General features: G+C 40.2%; 1 protein-coding gene across 1 annotated transcript; it reads right to left on the bottom strand.

The window, feature by feature from the left end:
- Nucleotides 1-5358: 5358 nt before the first annotated feature.
- On the bottom strand, nucleotides 5359-14087 carry y (L-dopachrome tautomerase yellow). Its single transcript, XM_002058218.4, has 2 exons — nucleotides 13583-14087; nucleotides 5359-6903 (listed from the first exon to the last, which is right to left on the bottom strand). The coding sequence occupies exons 1-2, from the start codon at nucleotides 13824-13826 to the stop codon at nucleotides 5522-5524; spliced, it is 1626 nt and encodes a 541-aa protein (XP_002058254.1). The 5' UTR covers nucleotides 13827-14087; the 3' UTR covers nucleotides 5359-5521.
- Between the last annotated feature and the right edge of the window lie 5738 nt (nucleotides 14088-19825).

Below are 19825 nucleotides of genomic sequence, written 5' to 3'. Positions count from 1 at the left end.
ACTCGAACCCGATCGCCGTCGTACCCAAATGCGATCTTCGCATCCGTATCCGAGTCCGAGCCAACTGGCCACGACTTATCGCTCGCACGCAGCGTTTTCAAGAGTTTTTATCAATGGAGAGCTCGCAACGGCAATGCCCACAACAGAGCCCGACTCCAGCGAGCGACTCTTTCTCTCTCATGAATGAATGAATGAATAACTGAACTGAACTGAAACTGAAACTGCGGCCGTTTGACATTTGCCAATGCAGCGGCGGGGCGATTAGATTGGTTGCATATTGCCATACCCAGTGCACTGAGCGTTAGAAAAGGTATATACACTAGCCAGAGGTAGCTAGAGCTCAGCTTGTGGCTCTACGATTTGAGTTAAAGGCTTAACAGGATAACATTTTTTTATGTTGTTTCATTTCACATCCTTGAACCGGTTCGCATGTAAATGAAAAATGATTTTTTGTTAAATTTTTTTGTTAAAGAACTATAAACGTCTGCGGGCTGAAGCTTGTTTGATTTAAATCAATGAATATGTCCTAGTTATGCTGCTTATGAACATTATCAATATTTCAATACTGTGAACCGGTTCATGAGTGGTTCAGAGCCATAGCTCCTAAACTATCAAAGCGCCAGTGCCGAAATTTTGTATGCAGGCTTACAATTAGAGGCTCTTCGAGTAAAGTATATTGTAAGATTCTTAATACTTACTGAAGGTACGAGAAGAATACATTAATTTGAAATAGTTCAAAACGCAGTAACTATTAAAGTAATATTTTAATATTATTGAATATTATTTTATTGAATTTAATGATCAAATATTTGAGCTATGTGAAAAAGAATACGAGTAGTTCAGAGATTGGCTAAAAGTAAGATATTAAAAGAAAAGTATAAAAGTGGTTCACAATTGAATTTTGGGCTATATTTAAGCAATCATTCTTAATTATTTAATGAAGCGTAATACATTTCTAGTTAAAATGTAAGAAACTAAGCAAGCATATCATTATGCAAAGGTCATCGATAGATAATTTCTTTTAAATCTTTCTCGAATCCTTGGACTATTTACGTGGTATATTTGAGTCGTCTTAGCGAGAGTATTCGTATATTCGAGCTTGTCCGAGTGCATCTCGCTTGTCTCTCTGGGGCAGGACACAAGTACATTAGTTGCACAGCTGCGTTGTCAGCTCTACCTGGCCGCAGATAGCGCAAGATACAATTGTATCTCGTTTTGGTCTTTGTGTGGCTACACGCTACACTTGTTCTCTCTGACTGACTCTCCGTCCATTCGTCTGGCTGTCCGTCCGTCCGGCTATCAACATTTACAATTTTTTATGCGCCTGCCACCAACCACGCTGAGGGGCAAATGTGGGCTGTGCGCGGGGCGAATGCGTTTGCGATGCGAACAATTTTGTGTGTTTGTGTCCTTTGAAGTTGCTTTCATTAAAAAGACATAAAATGTCAATCAAGATAATTTCGCAGCATCGCGCTGGGCCATTTAAATTGCGCTCGGGCCAGCCCCTGCGCCTGCCCGCCCCAATTCAGCTTGAGCCAATAAAATCCCTCTGCCCCGAAAAAAAAAAAAAATAAGAAAATATTTAAAACATTTTTGTCGGTTTCTGTTTGTCGCAGGCCGCGTGAATTGAGCGATTAAGCTGCACTTTCTTTTTGTGCGCAACAGCGTCTGGCTAAGACGCCACAATGCGAGCTATTCGCAAGTACTCGAACGAGTACTCAATTTCATGCGGCAACCTGCTGCCTGCTGCCTGCTGCCTGTTGGCGGCATTTCACGCCTTCACTTTTGTACAATCAATTACGAGTTTGTTAAATGCGCATAAAATTTGTTGCATTGTTCGATAAAATTAGCGTCGCTTTTAATTGAAAACAGCGAGCTCAGCAGCTCTGGGGATCAGGTGAAACGAATGACTTAAGCAACGAACTTAACAAACGAATGACTTAAGCAGCGAACTTGCTTTGGTCTCCTCTCATCTGACGGTGCGTCTTGTTGGCAACATGGCAACAGCTGCACAGCAGGTCAGCAATTGCACTCAAGTGCCACGCCCCAAAACGCCACAAACCGCCCGCTGCTTGTTGGCGCCTTCAATTAAGTAGCTCTATTTACAGAGTTGCCCCCCTTTTACCGCTGTCACTCTTCTATATAGCTATACGGCTGGCAGTCTGGCTCATCAGTTAAATGCATCGCCTGCCAGTGCCTGGCCCAAAACGGAAGCCATAAATGGCAGCTTGATATTAACGCCGTCTAGCATTAAATTAGCAATTGGTTTCTTCTTTTTTTTCTCTCTCTCTCTCTCTCTCTCTCTCTCTCTCTCACTTTACTGTTCGCCTTCCTGCAGAATTCCGAAACTGAAAAGCGTTTTTGCGCATTTATAATACTCTAGCAGCGAGCATAAGAACTTAATCACGGCGTGTGTAACGCATTTAACTTGACTTTCTTTTTTGTATATTTGATCAAAGTGTAGAGCTGAATTGACTTAATCTCTAACTATAAATTTCTATCTGTCTCAACAACTATTCTCAGCGAAGCTTGCTCAATTGAACTTGTCATCAATCTGAGTTGACCGATGATCGAAAGATATATATAACATATATGATGGCAAGGCATTTGCTAACAAACTCTGCAAAGTCTGACCAATATCGTTTAACTATATCGTATAGTAGGATATATAGCTGTGATATTTGTCCCTGAAATATCTCAACTCAATTGGAATAAGTTTATATATAGTTCTGAATCCATTGTGGACTAAAGTATCTTGTTTGCATAGGAATTCCAGCATTGATCCAACAGTCACATCGGCCTGCTATATGTTCTATATTCCTGTATCATATCATATATATATTCCTGTACTATAAATACCCACGATTGCGATCAGCTTGCTTTGAAAGGACAACGCTTCACAGATTTTTAAGTGTATTTCATTTTTGGCAGACCAGAAATAATTCGTTTTTTTTTATATACATATAAATGTTGTTTTTTTTTTTTTTTTTGTTTTGGAAACTAAAAAGCGCTCGCGATTTATTGCATTTGAATATGCGTTGCAGCTGAACTAATGATAGTCCTGGCCAGTTATCGGACGACTATCTCAATATTTGTTTAAGCTCTGCCAGCGCCACGATGAAATTTCTATAATTTGCATGTGCGGTTTGCTTCTTCTTCTTCTTCTTTTTTTTTTGGGTCTGCTGGTGAATCTCACTCGGTTTGTGCTGATCCTGGCCGGCTGCCTATGTAAATCATCATTCGGGCAACCGCAAATTAGCCACACGTATGCGTTGTGCTTAGCTCGGACAGGGGCAGGGACTCTGTCGCTGTCGCTGGGATGACTGTGGCTGGGGCTGGGGCTGGGGCTGGGGCTGTCCAATTCCGCGTACGTTTCTCGTTAACGTGCGGCGGCTTCTTAATGCTTTTCAATAAATTTTCAGACAGTCGCGCGAATCGCGCTGCCAGATTCACTTCACGAACTGGTCAAAACGGCAGCCCCCGAGCCCGAGCCCGACTTCGACCCCGACCCTGGCCTCTGCTCCGGCAGAGGCAGACGCGTTAATAGAGCAAGTGTTGTTTTGCTCACTTTTGGCGTTAAGTGTTTCGCACAGCAGCCACCGCCAGGTGCCGGGGCCTGAGCCGCGGCCGGGGGGCTGGGGGTAATGCGCGTATTCGTAATCAAAAAGTAAATAAATGCCGGCCGTCAACGGCTGCTGCTGCTGTTGCTTTCGCCTTGTTTGTTTGTTTCTTGTTGCGGCTTTTGGCGTAGTTTTGTTTTCGCCTGGCGCGAAAGTCACAAGCGGGCCGTATGCCACGCCCATAACGGCAGCAGCACGCCCGCCCAGGCCCCGCCAGTCTGTACATAAATCAAGTCTCTAAGCGGGCCGAAAAGCAGCCCAGCTCGAATTCCCTGTTGGCTGTTGCTGCCTCAGCTTCTCACTTGTAATTATGTGTGAATTTTGGCACAGCCATCATTTTTGTAAACCCCTCACCCCCCCCCCCTTTCCGTTCTCGCACCAGCCTGCGTCTCAGATGAAGCAGCCTCTACGAGCGGGCGTGGTGCATGCAAATGAATGGGCCGCCAGTCAAACAAGTTTTTTACTGAATGAATGCTGCAGCCCGTGAATGCATCTATTCATATTCATATGAATCAAGAAAAAGAAAATATATATATATATATATATATATATATATAGGCCAGATAGTGTTTGTATTTTATAGGCTTCCACTGAATTTTAGCTATATTTGTATAGTTTCTTTAAAATTTATGAGTAAAAAAATTTGTTGCGTCTTTCTTGGAACTGCCTGAAAGTATGCAATGAAACTTGCTGTGATCGCTGGTGGCGCCCACCAGCGGCTGTTTGCGGTACTAACACTACAGGAATACCCTGGAAAATGGACTTTCAAATAATATTAGCTTAAACGTAGGGCATGAACATTTTTGATCACGCTTAAATGTTTCCTTTAATCATCAAAAAGTAGTTAAATATCTCTCTAGCTAAAATCCGAAAGTAAAATATATTTCGTCCTGCTGCAAAAAGCATGCTTTACAAATGGGAAAGTGTTTCGCAAATATATTATTGCAGCATACTAAATGGCATGTCGATGATTAAAAATCCTTGCAGGCATGAGCCTTAGGACTGTCATGAAAGCCTTTTTTCCGACCAAATCGCTGTAATTATTACTGGTGGAAGAAATTAGTAAAGTCGTACGATTAGCGACCCTCGTGATTGCCAATTTGGGGTTATTGTTTGGAAATATTAGACATTATTCAAATAAAGCTTCGTACTAAGGTTTTGCATGTCGATTAGATATAACTCTGAGGTAAAGTGCATGGGAACACATGCAAATGCCTAGGTTGCTTAAGATATTTTGAAAACTAACATGTTCTTTCATAAAAGAACTAGATTAACGACTTATTATTGCTATAACCAGCTATATATTTAGTGATAAGTTTGAAAGTAAGATGGAGATCGAGCGAGAGAGAGAGAGAGAGAGAGAGAGAAAGATACATACGGACTAAGCTATATTGAGTCGTCTACTGATATAGATCAAGAATATATATGCTTCATGTTGTGGGAAAGTTCCTTTCTTATGCGTCACAAATTGCATGACAAAATGATATTTTTGTTATTTCAATAGCATATTTTCGCGCATGCTATCATCGAGTTTGTCATCAGGAGGCAACACTGTACTTTTTTTTTAAACTAGCGACATCTGGCGGCAAGGTGCCGCAACTGCATTTACGAAATGTCGCTGACATTTTCAGCTCTTTTTTCACCAAAGCTCAAAAGATCCAAAGCCAAACTTGCGCAAAAGTTTATTTACTCAAATTTATAAAAAAAATTTATTTATATTGCTTAAAATGCTAAAATTGCTGTCGAAGAAGAAGACAACAGGCTGACAGCGACAGCAGACAAGAATTAATGTACAAATAATTTGCAAAAAAAAAAAAAACAAGGAAATCGTTTGCTTAAAAGTGAAAGGTGTGATAAGGAGCTAGTCGAGGAAGTCGCCGAGTCGTCGAGTCGCCTCTGACCTAATGATGATGATGCCACCAGCCGGATTGGCGGGCATTTACATAGCTCTTGAGCGCCTCCCGCCCCTGCGTGGCCGACTGATGCGTGGGGAAGAGATGCGGTCCGCTCGTCTCATAGTTGAGTCCGTTGTGCTGATTGAACACATACGCCTTGGGCACATCCACGCCCGTCGAGACGCTGACGCTGGAGATGCTCTGGCCGGGTGCAGCGCCGCCTGCGGCGGCTGCCGGCAAATAGGTGCGTGTGGGCGGCGATGGCACCCAGCTGGTCGATAGCTGCGGCTTCTGGGGCGGACGATATGGCTTATAGCCAGCTGTCGCTGGCGGTCCAACTAGCTGCGGCTGTGGCGGCTGCTTGGGCGAACTGACCGAATTCGAGGGACCATAGACATTGTTCCTCAGATCGCAGACGGTGTTGTCGATGAGAGCGCCGAGCGGCGCGGTATAGATGCGGAAATTAACATCGCTATAGTCGAGATCGGAGAGCAAAAAGACGGGCATACGATCGGACAGTACCCAAACGTTCTTGTTCTCATCGATCTTGACATCGGCCGGAAAAACGAGACCCACATCGTCGCGATCGACAATGCCATGGAATTGCGGCGTATAGGGCATCGATGAGTGCCAGCAGCCGACGGCATTCTGATCGATCAGATTGAACAGCTCGATGCCGTCGTCGCTCATCACACGGGCCGTGGTATGGGCATTCGGGCCGCGCTCATCCAGGGCAATGAAATCATGGTAGCTGTCCTCGGTGCGCGACTCGTCGCGCAATATACGCGTAGAGACCGCAAACTGGCGATGGCTGGCCAGCGGGCTGAAGTAGAGAGTGCGATAGCCATCGGAGCGTATGGGCGACAGGGCCATGCCAAAGATGCCCTCCTCGCCCCATTGGAAGTTCAGGCCCGCAATGTTGTAGTCGCCGCGCAGCGGATCTGGGAAGAAGTACGAGTGGGCCGAGAAGCGCCACGATTTGTTCAGCTCCCACGAATAGACAATCAGGCCGTAGCCCAGTTCGTCTGAGAAATAGGCAACAGCATCATCGCAGCTCTTGCCAATGTCCACGGCAATGTTTGCTATAAACGTATTCGGATTTGTGTCCTCGGCGCGCAGCACGTAGCGCCGGATTCTTGTGTTTGTGGTCAGATCAAAGACGTTCACCGCATACGGACAGGGATTGGTGGTGGTGTTGCCAATGCCGACAGTGCCCGTGTCCAGCACCCAGAGACGTCCGCACTCGTCCACCTTGATGCGATAGGCTGTCGTAATGCTGTTGGCGCAATCTCCGGCCGTATTGCTGCGCCAATCCGGATACGGTATCAGCTCCGGTGAGCCCGACAAACTGTGATCCATATTGATGTAGGTCAGCGTGGCCGGAATGCCTGTAAAAGATAGCCAAGTTGCAAAAACGATTACAATATTACCCAACTTTGTCCGGGCAAGGTATTATTCAATCAAATTTTCATTCGATTTTCCGCTCATTTTCCGCTCATTCTCGACGTAAAGCTGAGTTGTTAAAACATTTGTTCATTTAATTGTGACTTGTAAATGAATTGCATTACACTTGATAAAAATTGGGTAACAAATCCTTAAATCTTAAATCTCGATCAAATAAAAACTAAGGGGCTAACTCTTCAACCTGTGAGTCCCATTTCCACGCAAGCAAGTGGATTTGCCGAAAGTTGTGAAACTAATCCCAAACGAGTCTTCACAAAGAGCTCTGCAAAAAATTTACTCTGATTGGATACGAAATAAGGTGAATGATAGTCAAGCCTGAATATCTGTATGCGAATCTGGGAAATATTATCACAATTTGACTGAAATATTCAAAAGTTGTTTACAAAAGTCGGCAATCAATTCGCATATGCCTAATGTTCAGTTGCAACACAAATTGTAATCACTGTGCAAAATGCAACATTCCAGCTCTGACGACTCGAGCTGTGCGTTGATCCATCAATCAGTCAGTCAGTCAGTCAGACAGACAGACAAGAGATGATTGATATGAATAAACGATTAGCTCATGAGCAAAAACAACTGTTGCAAGCTTTTCCTGGCCCCCAACATAAATCGAGTGCTAGCAATTTTTCGATGCTATTAGCCACATTTTGAGCAACTGCATCATGTATACATCATCATTATCATCATCATTATTGTCATCATTATTATTGTCTTTATCATTACCATCATCATTGTCGTAGTCAGCGTTTCCGCTCCAGTTGACAAGCCGCCGGATGACGTGGCCATATAACCAGTTGCTGTCGGTTGCGGGCGTGCGACATCGCCTCCACTTGTCTTGGCCAATTCTGTAAGTGGCATCGACCTCCTCGATGGCCCCCTGCCCCCCGCGTTCGCCACGTGCCCGCCCGCATTGCCACAACAACGAGTTGCAGCTAACAAAGTTTTTGTTTAACAACAACTTGTCGTTTGTTAACTCTTTTTTAATCACTCCAATTAGAGTTCAGGCATTGCATTTACCCCATTCCAGTTAACTAGCTCTGACTAGGGTTTGCCTCCAGCAGGAGTTGCTCTGCAGTTTTTTTGCAATTGTTGTTGGCAACTAACCGAAATTGTCAATACCCTGCCGTTTCGCATATCGCCGGAATGCACATTAAGTCGCAGACCCGCATTTTGTTAAGCCATTAGTCGTCGTTTGTTAAAGCAATTCACACCTCTCGATGCTCGAATCTGGTTTCCAATACCCTGTGTAAACATTAACAGTCGACAAAAAAAAAAAATGGGGCGTATTGCAGCTGTATGTAAATGCAAGCGACAGGCGGTATTGGAATTTTAGATTTCCCAAAGATATAACACGCTAGTTTATGCTCTTTTTATTCAATAATGCCTTAAATTTATTTGAAATCGATAAATGTCGCTTACAGCAGCAGTTTGACATATCGGCTGACTCTATCGATAACTTGATAAATATGATTGTTTCTTATTTATTAAAATTTATGGACAGTTTCTCCTGTTTCCCTGAAATCGATTAGTAACAATCGTTGTGCTTCTCCTCACTTAAGTCAAGCTACTTTATGAATTGGCTTGGATCTAGAGTCTTTTACTGAATCGATTTAGAATGAAATATTAAAGTTTTCGATTTGGAATATTTGAGGTGTGCTCAGAGTCTGGGCATTGACTACAAGCGTTGACTTTAACTATCTTATAGCACATGCTTAAGCAAAATCGATGACTATCGTTTTACAGCACTGTCATTTTTAGCTGGGCATATCGTTTACAATTCCCCTTTGGTTGAATGCGATAAATAAATGTTATTTCAGTAAAGCGTACTCTCATTTATCGATAATATTCCTCGCTTAACTGACATCGATTGATTTGAGTATTTAGCTTCGCATGAGTTGTCTTTATCGATATCGTTTTGCATTTCGTTCAAGTCGATAAACTTAATATCGATAACTATGACTTTAAAAGGGGTTTAATTTAATTTATCAATAACTTTTTTATGTGGAACAGCAAGCGTCAGCTTGAGGTACTTTGTTGAAGCATACGCTTAAGCATGTTCAACATTGCAGCATTCCAGCCTGGGCTTTGGCTAGAATTCAGTACATTGTAGGCCTATCGTAGGAGTTATCAACCGGTCAGAGCTTGCTGTTTTGTTCAGTTTGGACTTGGGCAATCGTTTCGGACACTTGTATACAAATTTTTTGCATTCCCGGCTTGGTTTCAAATGGAATGTCAACTCGCTAGCATATTAAAATTTCGCATACACATATTGTGATGATAAATGACTGCACGGCTGCTTATGTCTTGGCTTGGCTAAGTAAACAACTTTATTTTGTGTTAGCTGTGCATGCATTTGATGTCAGCTGCCTGTCGGTGTCTCTGTCTAATTGTTCATATGCCTGGCCAGTCTGGTTATATTTGTGTGTTGGGACCTGTTCCCAAGCCTTAATAACAGTAGCGCAATGAGCGCACTTTAATAATATTAATTTTAGTCGCTTAGCGCGTTTGCAAATTGTTAGAGCCAATGAATTTTCCATTAGCCATTAGCCAGCTGGCTCTGTGCGTGTGTGTATGTGTCATATTCAATGTGTTATCATTCATGTGGCCACATCAAGCTAATGTAGGCTCATTGAGCCATTCACATGTTGTTGGTGTCAATTTGTAATTCAATGGTTCGGACGCATTGCAATTGCCAAGCGACATACCAAACGATTTTAGTTTCGGAATCGAAATCGAGCTTGGGGTCGAGCTTGGTTTACCGGTCTTAAATTATGTGGGAACTGCAATTAGCAATTTTGATTAACATTTTATTCTCAGAATTGCATTCTTTTATTTTGTTTCCCAACACTAGCCAAAAGGAGTTGGCAATATGGGCGCGGCATATGCGTCTGTTTTGTCTCATAATTGATTTGAGGTCATGTGAGAAACAAAATTTTCAAATTGACAACACTAATTTTGTCAAATTATCGCTTTCCAACACTTACTCGAGTGCTCCTCAGTAGACGGGCAATTTAAGTGACTCGCTTTCGCAAATGTTTCCTCTATTTAAATCGTAGTAAAACATATCTGTATATATTCGAGTTAATGGAAATATTCATAGTGCAATACAACTCAATCTACCCTTTCGTTACTCAACACTGTTCAAAAATTGTTAATTTAATACAAATTTGCGTTTATTTACTCATTGGAGCATTTTAATTTAAATGAAGACAACCTTTAACAACACCGATTAGCTGAATTTGTTGTTGCATTTCCCAACACTTAAATTTCATACAGACAAGGAATATTGTATAATATTATATTGTATTATTGGTTTCGGTATGATTAATAAATTATTAAATTAACTAAAGGACAGACAAAACATGAAGTTATTTGCAAACAAGTTGCGCTGTCCAACACTTTTTTATTCATAAGGTTATTTGTAGACTCATTTAGACTACGATTTAATTGTGTGTGTGCGTCAAGCTAAAAATGTTTCTATTAAGTTTATTAAAAAATGACTTAATAAAAGAAGTATTGTTTGCAAAACTTTTGTTTACCAACACTTGCCGCTCTGTTCGCCGTTCATTTTGCTTGTATTGCGTCCGGCATCGATTTCTTGACTAATATGGGAACCGGCAATTCTTTTGCCAAATTTTTAACTGTCCACAAACAATATTATTGTGATTCATGCTTTGTTTACCAACACTTTTCGAAGGGACTGAAATTGATTGATTTGTTTTTGTTGCTGTGGCCCTTTCAATAGTTTTTTTTTTTTGTGTTGTTTTTTTTGTTTTGTTTTTGAGTTGTCTTTGAATTGAGCCGAACACTTGCGCAGCCACTTGGCTACCTTGTAATAACCTATAAATGTCAACTGATTGCAGTTGCCATTTCGCGTTGTTGTTGTAAGTTATGAGATTTACTTAAGATTAGCTAATTGATTTGCTTTTGATACGCATTTTGCGGCTTAACTTTCACTCGACACTTGGCTCTTGGCTTTTGTTTTGGACGACCTTCTCTGGGCGTTGCAGACATTGGCATTCCAATTGATATTTGATGCCGTTCTTGAGATAAATGTAATGTACGTCCCAAGGCTGTGCTCGGATTGTAAATGCTAGAAATCGAGTTGGGGCTTAGGCCTAAGATGAGATATTTTAAGTAGCTCTCATTAAATGCCAGACAGAGTTGTCGCAGCTGTCAAGTTTCTCGATACAAGCAGCTTTTGGGGATTAGGCCTGAGATAGGTTTCTATAAGTAGCTCTCATTAAATGCCAAACAGAGTTGTCGCAGCTGTCAAGTTTCGCACTTTATGTTTGTGTTTACCATGACGCTGAACGTGTGGCTAAGCCTAGCTGAGCTGGTTAAACTAGAAGATACCCCTGGATAGATTTGTGACTCAATTAGCTACGAAGAAGTTTATTTACCCATTTGCATGTGCTTGGCTTTAACTTTGTTTTGAACTCGATTCACGATCTCGATATAAAGACTCAGATATTCATATATTGTTAATGAAAGTACCATAAAGTTATAAGCTCTGAAGTTGACATGGCCTTTAGCTAAGATCTTACAAGATGGTAAATCAGCCAATTGCCTGACTCTGCAAAAGGAAGGTGTTTTTAAGAAAGGTATATTTAATGGAAATAGGTATGAATATGAGCTCTACATATATTTAGTTAAATATATTTCCCAAGTTCGTTTCATACAAGGCTTCTCACAACAACAACTGGAAACTGAGAGACACTCGAAAGTGTATAACTGTCTAAACTATATCTCCTAAAGCTATATCTAGCTATATATATCCAGCAGAGCAGCTCCAATTGGACGTAGCTCCAATTGGACTTACTCTGACTTTTCCTATATTTTCTCTGTACGCATTCAATAGCTATAATAAATGTGCTTTACTTATTGAGCTGCTGCTTAATTAATAATTTAACAATTTTTCAAGTTTTTTTCTTTTGTTTTGTTTTATTAGCCAGCCAATCCCTTGACCTCCTCATATCGTGCAGAACTATAACCAAAAAAAAAAAAATTAATACAAACTATTCAAGTATTCAAAATTGTTGCACTCAAATGCAGCTCTCACTTTGAATCGAATCGCAGCTAATTGTTGATTACTGCCATTTATTTAGTTTGTTATTGTTCATTTATTTGTTTGTTTGTTTTTTACTTAAATTTGTAACGGTAAAGCATAGTCAAGGCTGCGAAGAAGCCTTCACAGTTGCTTTGCCATTATTTATTCCATTCAATTGGTTTTATAGTTGAATTCTAGCGAACCACGCAATGCCGCATATATTTCTTCTATTTAAAACAGTTGCCGTTAGCATTCATTATTAATAGCTATTAATTAAAAATTAAATTGCTACGCTGCACTTAAATTGGAGCTTTGATTTTATAAAAACTTTTGTGTGCAAAGCTAACGAAACACAAATCAAATTAACTGCTTCTGGCAAAGACTTTAAGGCTGAAGTTCTGGAGTAAACTAAGGAATTTGTGATAATTATTTTCAATTTATAAAATATAATATAATATAAAGTATAATATTTCATATTGTTTTATATTTATCAGGATAGATCAAAACCAAATCCATTTTCAGCTGGAAAAAGTCTGAGATTTTTATTTAAGCTTGTGCAAAGCGCAAAATGTATGAAAAACTCTTTTGGTTTTAAGCAAATAGTTGGGCTTCAAAAGCAAGAATATCAAAAGTTAAAAAGAAAAAAGAAATCAATTTCAAAAAAGTAATAAGAAAATAATATATAAAAAATACAGCATAATTTAAAGGTAAAATTGGAAGAATTTTGAACTTCAGCTATGTAATAAATTGTAAATCCTGCAAAAGCTAAGATTATATAACCCTCGATATAATGGATATGGGCTATATTTTCCAGCTTTTCCAGCTGAAAATACATAAACTTTAGCGCTGAATTCGAGTCTGAATGCAGAAAAGACAAAACTTTGAATAAAGAAAATAATTTTGCAGATTTTCTAGAAAATTCAAACGCAACGGCAATACAGATACTCTGGCCGACAGGTAGATACACTGCAAAAGAAGTTCTACTATTTCATGAAATAAATTAAGGAAAAACTCTTAAATATCAGCATAAAATAATAAACAATATAATATATATATATATAAATAATGCTAGTATATTTGAAAGGGTAAAAAATTGCTGGAATTTGTCTTAGATTATTGAAAATGAAAACGAATTCAAAACAATTAGAACTTATTCGGCAATATATCTATAACAAAAGAAGACTGTAAAAATGTAGAGCATGCAATTCGGAATTTGTGTTTGCATCGCATAAATGCATCTCGCGAGTGGCAATTATATTAGCAAAGTAATCAAAGCGGAGCTGAGCAGCAGACGCAGTTGTCAATTAGCTGAACAAGTTGCAATGCGCACACGACGAGTCAATCACTCGAATCACTCAATCACTCGAATCACTCGAATCGCGTCAATTTGTAGTTCAATTGAGCATGTTAATTTGCGACGAAAACAAGTGCCAAACATGAGCAATAACAGCAAAACGATTTGCACAGTCGCACAAATGTTGCCCAAACCCGAGATGTAGAACCCAATTTGGGCTGCGGGAATTGGAGAACTGGGTATCTGGGGATGTACTCACCGTCACGCCAGCGCGGAACTGTGACAAAGAGCCGATTGCCAAAGTGCTCGACGCCGACGGGCAGACCGTTTTGCGGTATATAATCGCCGCTGGCGATCGCCTGCTCCTTGAGCCGTTCGTTGGGAAACGCAAAGTCCAATTGGTTCCAGCTGTAGCGCTCCTGCAGCTTGTAGGCGGCCCGTGTGCAGCCGGCCAGCAGCAGCAGCAGCAGCAGCGGCAGCGGCAGCGATGGTAGGGCTAACATGGCGTATGCGCAATTGTTCAAATAAAACAGTTGGCGAGTCTAAGTAAGGAACACTTGACTTGACACTTGGCTAAGCACTGAGAACAACAACAACAATAACAAAAAAAAAATCTATATATATATGGAAAAAGGCTCGGTTGTCCTTTTGTTCGTGTTTAGTGGGCGTGGCTGGCGTGGAACCTCCTGTATATATTTATATATTTTTTAAATTGTTTTTTTTTTTTCTAATTATTTATTTATTTGGCTAAAGTCTCAGCTCGAGCGGCTGGCGCGTTTGCGACTGTTGGCCATAATTTCGCGCTCACGTTTTATATAAACTTATTTTTGCAGCAGCAGCAGCAGCAACTGTTGCCGCTGCGGCAGCAACAGTTGCCGAAGGCGCAAGCGCGTGGCTTCCTCTTCGGCAGCAGTTCGGCGCGTTCGGCTGCGGCTCTCGCTGTGCCATTGTCTTTTCCCTCCGTGATTGATTTTCACGCATGTTTAGACCGCATGCTTACCCCCCCCTCCTTGGCAGCACCACTCCCCCTGCTGCTGACAGCTGTAGTTCCGTTTAATGAATTTGCTTTTAATCAAAGCGGCTCAGCGCAAAAAAAAAAAAAAACGCACCCGTGACCCAACTGACCAGCAGACCCGTCGCCTTCGTGGACGCAGCCTTTCGCTGCGTTTTTAATTGGCCTCAAATAAAAATACGTAAAACGCGATTTTTTTGGCTTTTTCGCTTTTCTCTCTTTTTTTTTTTTTTTTGTGGGGTTGGGGCCAAGACGATGATTCATAGCCGAGGGTCAAATACGCAGAGTTTCCGCCTAAGGTGTGCGTCGGATATACTCTAACTGCGGCCATACCCTAACTCTATTGGAACGTTTAGAGTTTCTGCTTCTGCCAAGTGGAATTGATATAGAGCTCTCGCTATGCGTATAAAAGGCAAAACATTAATGGAGCTCAGAGCATTTTATGAACTTTTATTTAGAGCAAAAAAGAAGCGTTCCCAAAAGTCTGTTCAAAAAATGTACACATATATATATATATATGTTTGAGCCTATTTATCATATTATAATTCCAAAAAAGTATATTTTTTCAATGTAAATTGAGAGGGTTATTATTCTCATGATTAAGTTAAGCGCCTTCTTCTTCAACGCGAACAGTGCTCCGATCTTATCAGGTTGATTTTTCTATCAAGTTTACTTTTGAGAATCTTTAAAAAATTGTTGGGAATATGATTTCCAAGAGCTTGTGAATTAAGCCTAACACACATTGTTAAAGCAACATATAAAATACTTTCAAAAACTCGACTCGTATTACAAATAGGCCACATTTGAGTCTCGCAATTGGAATTATTGCTCAGCTCTTTTGTAGAGTATTTAAAGTGCATTGTTTCGCACGCGTCGCATTCACATCAATTGCTCGTTGCTCGCCATAACCAAAAATAAAATAAAATAATAATAATAATAATTGCTTTGTGGGCAAATTTGTACAAATTTGTAGGGCAGGTCTTTCCATAACAGAGGTGCGTCAGTTAAACAGCGCCTGTTGCTAACGCTCATGTCTCGGGCATTACTCAGCGATTTGTGTGACTTATGAGAGTACAAACTATATATATATATATGCATATATATGTCCGACATGCAAGAGTTAAATATTGATTGCGTTAAATGCGATTTGTAGCAATTGTGACAGCGTTTCCTCTGCATGTGGTCCTCTGGCAGCGAAACGGAACCATTCCGATAGAAGCCCAGCCCCGGCAAGTAACCGGAATCTCTGGAGCTGTCAGCTAAAAGGCGTTGCGATCTGCATTAACACGAGCCAATCTGACTTAAAGTGCATTTTTTGCAGCTGCTAAAATGCAATAGCCAGCTCGCCATACCCTGTGCCGCAGCGAGCGAAGAGAGGGCATGACAGATTTGTGCTTCTTGATCAGGACAACGCTCCGAGATCTTGTTTATTTTCAGTGTCATTTCACATTTGCATTCTAATTATTTTTAAATATAAGAAACAAGTTTGAGGCAATATTTTATTGATTTTTTCAAACGAGTCCCAGATACTTAAAAGGCTTGTGCCAAAAATATTTGACATTTGTTTATGATAAACAATTTATTTATTAACACAATACTTTCACCTGAACAGCAGCCCAGAATTATTTTGTAATTGAGTTGGCGCTTTGTGTGCATAGGGTATTCATGGGACTGGCACGCCCGACCAGAGCAAGCCGACTTGTTCATGTTTAGCCGCTAGGCGATACGCAATTCACATTTGCGTTGCATGCCGCAAGCGGCAGCCGCAAAAGCAAGTGGCATTAAGCTGCGGCAGCTACCGCGTTGCATGGTGCATGGTGCGTGGTGCGTGGTGCATGGTTCGAGGTGCGTGTGGCTCATTAGACGGCCGTCTGGTCGGCTAAACCACCGCAACGGCAATGTGGTGCGATGTCTTATGCAAATTGCCACATAAACAACCAGCTAATTTTTGGCTTTTACTTATGCAAGATTGCAATGCTGGCCAAGAATTCGGCTGGCTGTGCATATCGATATTTTTTATGGTACCTAATTGGTATCAGTTGTGATTTAACCTCAATACTGTTCAAGAATTTTTAATTGCAAAATTTGTTGTTGACATTCCATTTGAATGTTGTTATTGAATTGTACGGCTCATTCTGCATTTTGCATTTCTGTTTGCCATTCGCCCGGAACATACTAATATATTGTTTGCGATTTGCGATTGTTATCGATCTATGATCGATTAGCCATGCCGATTTATTAGTGCACTGATCGTGCTGCTGATCTAGACTAGCCACAATCCATTTGTCATTCGTTTGTTGAGGCCAAAAAAATTAACTGCGCGTGCGTGTGATTGTCAAATGATTCAAATGAGCTAGCTCATTACCGTTTAAGATTGTTGTATTGAATCGTATTCTAGAATCGAACTAAGAAATCTGTCAGCTTATCTAAGAAAGTGACGGATTAGCTGCCAATAGTGTATCAAATGAACTACTTCATTTCCTTGTTAGGTTTATGCACTGAACCATATTCTTTAAAGTTCATTTACATGCGTCATACTTTACTTTATTCATTCACAAATCATTCAAATACTGTGTTAAATTGAACTAGCTCATTTCCTTGAAATGTAGATATTCTCAAGTGCATTTATTATTTATATTTATATTTAAATATTTATCCAGTTCATTTTAATGGGTCATAATCATCATATCCAAGTACTTGGCTTCAATTGAACTACTTTGATCTCAGTTCAGCTTGAACATGTTCAATAAAGCGAACTAGTTAATTGTGTGGCGGCACTTTTGATTGATTGAGCTTCTGTAAATGAACTTATATTGTGGTATTACCAAATTGAACTAATCGAATTCACGGCACGTAACTTCTTTCAAAGAGGAATTCATCGGGAATGCGTCTGCAGTAGCTGTATTCCACCTAATTGGGAAGAGGCACCAAATACATTTATATTTATATAAGTATAAGAAATCGAATGTATATACATATATCGTTATATATGTATCTATTTAGCCTAGTTTAATGAACTTGTTATTTTAGAACATGCTGCGCATTCTCCGTGTGCGTAACGTTAATTAATTTAATGTGAATTATTGCAATACTTTTGCTTTAATTCACTTCTTTTTTTTTTGTTTTTTGCTTCTCTCTGCGCAACGCAACGCACAACAGCACACATAATTAATTGTAAAACATGATGACAGGCGGTCAGGGAACACACATTTTAGGAAAAACTGGCAACACATCGATAGGTGTTGGGTCAGCTGAAGCTGAAGCTGAAGCTGGAATCGCAGTTGGATTGTCGACAAGTGGTTGAACTCTGTTGGACGCAGTCGGAGTCAGGGTGTTTGGGCGGGGGAGCGAGGGGCAAGCAGACAGTGGCCAGACGATACACGTCGACGATAGTATTGAGTTTATATATATTTATTATTTTTGTGCATTTATATAGCTTTAATTTATGATTTGTGCCTTACAACGACGCGCTTGTCTTGTCTGGCAGGCCCGGCCGCCCGGCCGCCCGCCTGTCGGCACCTTTGGCATGCCGCATGCTATGCACCTGTACAGGTGCACACGGCCTGGCTACGCACTACGTATTGCAATGTTCGAGTGTTTTTTGGTTGAGCCCCTAAATTTTCTGCCAACAGGCCGTGACGCGTGAGACGGTGAAACCGAATGAAATGCACTGAAATCGAAGCCAAGTCCAAACAACTTTGTGAATGGACCAAAGCGATTGCCCAATGTCCGCCAAGATCTTGAAATCAGCTGCTGTTTGTGGGCATTAAATTGCCTCATTTGCATGTGGAAATGCCAAATCCGATTAAAACTATCCTACAAAAAAAAAAAATACCAACAAATAAACACAAAGAAAAAGCCATTCATGGGCTGAGAAAGATTAAAAGCCTGTGGCTATAGACATAAATAAAGATAGATAGAGTTTGAAATCTAAGCTAGATATGTGGAAGAATGCGTAGTATAGATAGAAAGATGAAATTTTAGATATATGGATAGATATAGAGATCTGAGATATATATAGAAAAATATGCATATATATGCGTAAATATAAGCAAAGGTAAAAAGCGAATTAAAAAAACAAAGTAAAACTTTGCAATTTAAAAATCAATTTCAAGCTGATCCTTGCCAGAAAATAGTAGAGAATTATGTGAGACATAAAATATATATAAAATTAATGAGTTTTATATACTAGTAAGCACTTTCTGTGTAAAAGTATGGCACTTTGTCAATCTTATAAAAAACAAAAAACATTTTTTTGTCAGCCGATTCGCTGGGTCTCAAGTTATCTTTTGCCTGAAGTTTGAAGACGCAACTGCGCCCATTTCCTTTAAATTTGTTTTCAGTGAGAGTAAAGCTCACGTGGACGGCTCTTAAGTTAGGCTGAGTTCTATTCGAGTAGCGTTGCCAGATCAACAGCTGCTGAGTTCTCAAAAACACGGCTGCCAATCTAGCTGAAACTACATAGCAAAAATTTTAGTTAATAAAAGTGAAATTTCGTTAATTTCAAAGTATTTAATAATAACCTATTAAATTCATTATGTTTCATTAGAGCAGCGTTGCCAGATCAGCAGCTCCTGAGTTCTCAAAAGCAGGGCAATCAATCCAGTTGAAACTATTTCAATAAAAAATGTTAAGTAATGAGAGTAGACTGTCTTTTATTTCAAAGTATTTTATAGTAACTTATCAAATGAGAGTTAAATATAGTTTATATTTAAATTCATTATTTTTAATATAAGCAGCGTTGCCAGATCAACAGCTGCTGAGTTCTCAAAAACAGGGCTGCCAATCCAGTTGAAACTATTTTAAACAAAATTTTTAGCTATTGAGAGTTTTCATTTGCATTTTCCATTTTCCTGAAATCTTATCAAATTAATGTTGAAAGTCGTTTAATTTGAATTGAATTGATTTCATTTATTTTATATATAATTCAAATCTTAAAAGCGGAGCTGACCAATTAGTTTAAAAACGAAAAAAAAAAATCTTATCTAATGGGAGTTGAATGTCGTTTAATTTTAATTTAATTGCAGCCGCCGAACGAGTCCTGAGTCTGACAATTTTGGCATCATTTGAATGGGAAGCCGGCAGATCTGCCCAAGCCCGGGACTAATGAGAGCTCAACGTCTTTTGGCTCGGGCTCGGGCTGCGAATATTTATTTGATTTTTAACAAATTTTATTTTTTGTGGCCGTTGTCTGTTCGGATTGTTGTTTATTTACTTTCTTGGCGGCTTTTGTCTCATTATCTCTGACTGTAAATGGCAGCGTGGAGCGTGCACATTTTCCGCATCCAACTCCAACTTCAACTGGAACTGGAACCAGTTGCTGTCAGCTTCCAGCTAGCCGTTAGCTGAGCTCAGCTGCAGCTTACCCCCAGCTCCAGCTCTAGCTCCAAGTTCAATGTCATTGTTTTGACTTGTTTTTTTTTTTTTTTTTTCATTTTTGTTTTTGGGCTTTAATTTATTGTGTGTGTTTTGCGCATTTCTCGTTGTTGT

The sequence above is a fragment of the Drosophila virilis genome, chromosome X, assembly GCF_030788295.1.
Source record: "Drosophila virilis strain 15010-1051.87 chromosome X, Dvir_AGI_RSII-ME, whole genome shotgun sequence".
NCBI lineage: Eukaryota > Metazoa > Arthropoda > Insecta > Diptera > Drosophilidae > Drosophila > Drosophila virilis.
Note: the sequence above shows the minus strand (reverse complement) of the source record. Positions and strands in the feature narration are given on the sequence as shown.

Excerpts from the sequence above, each read along its gene's own strand:
- y (XM_002058218.4), bottom strand. The coding sequence starts at position 13,826 with ATGTTAGCCCTACCATCGCTGCCGCTGCCGCTGCTGCTGCTGCTGCTG. Across the intron at positions 6,904-13,582 it reads AGTTCCGCGCTGGCGTGACG|GCATTCCGGCCACGCTGACC; the intron begins GTGAGTACATCC and ends TATCTTTTACAG.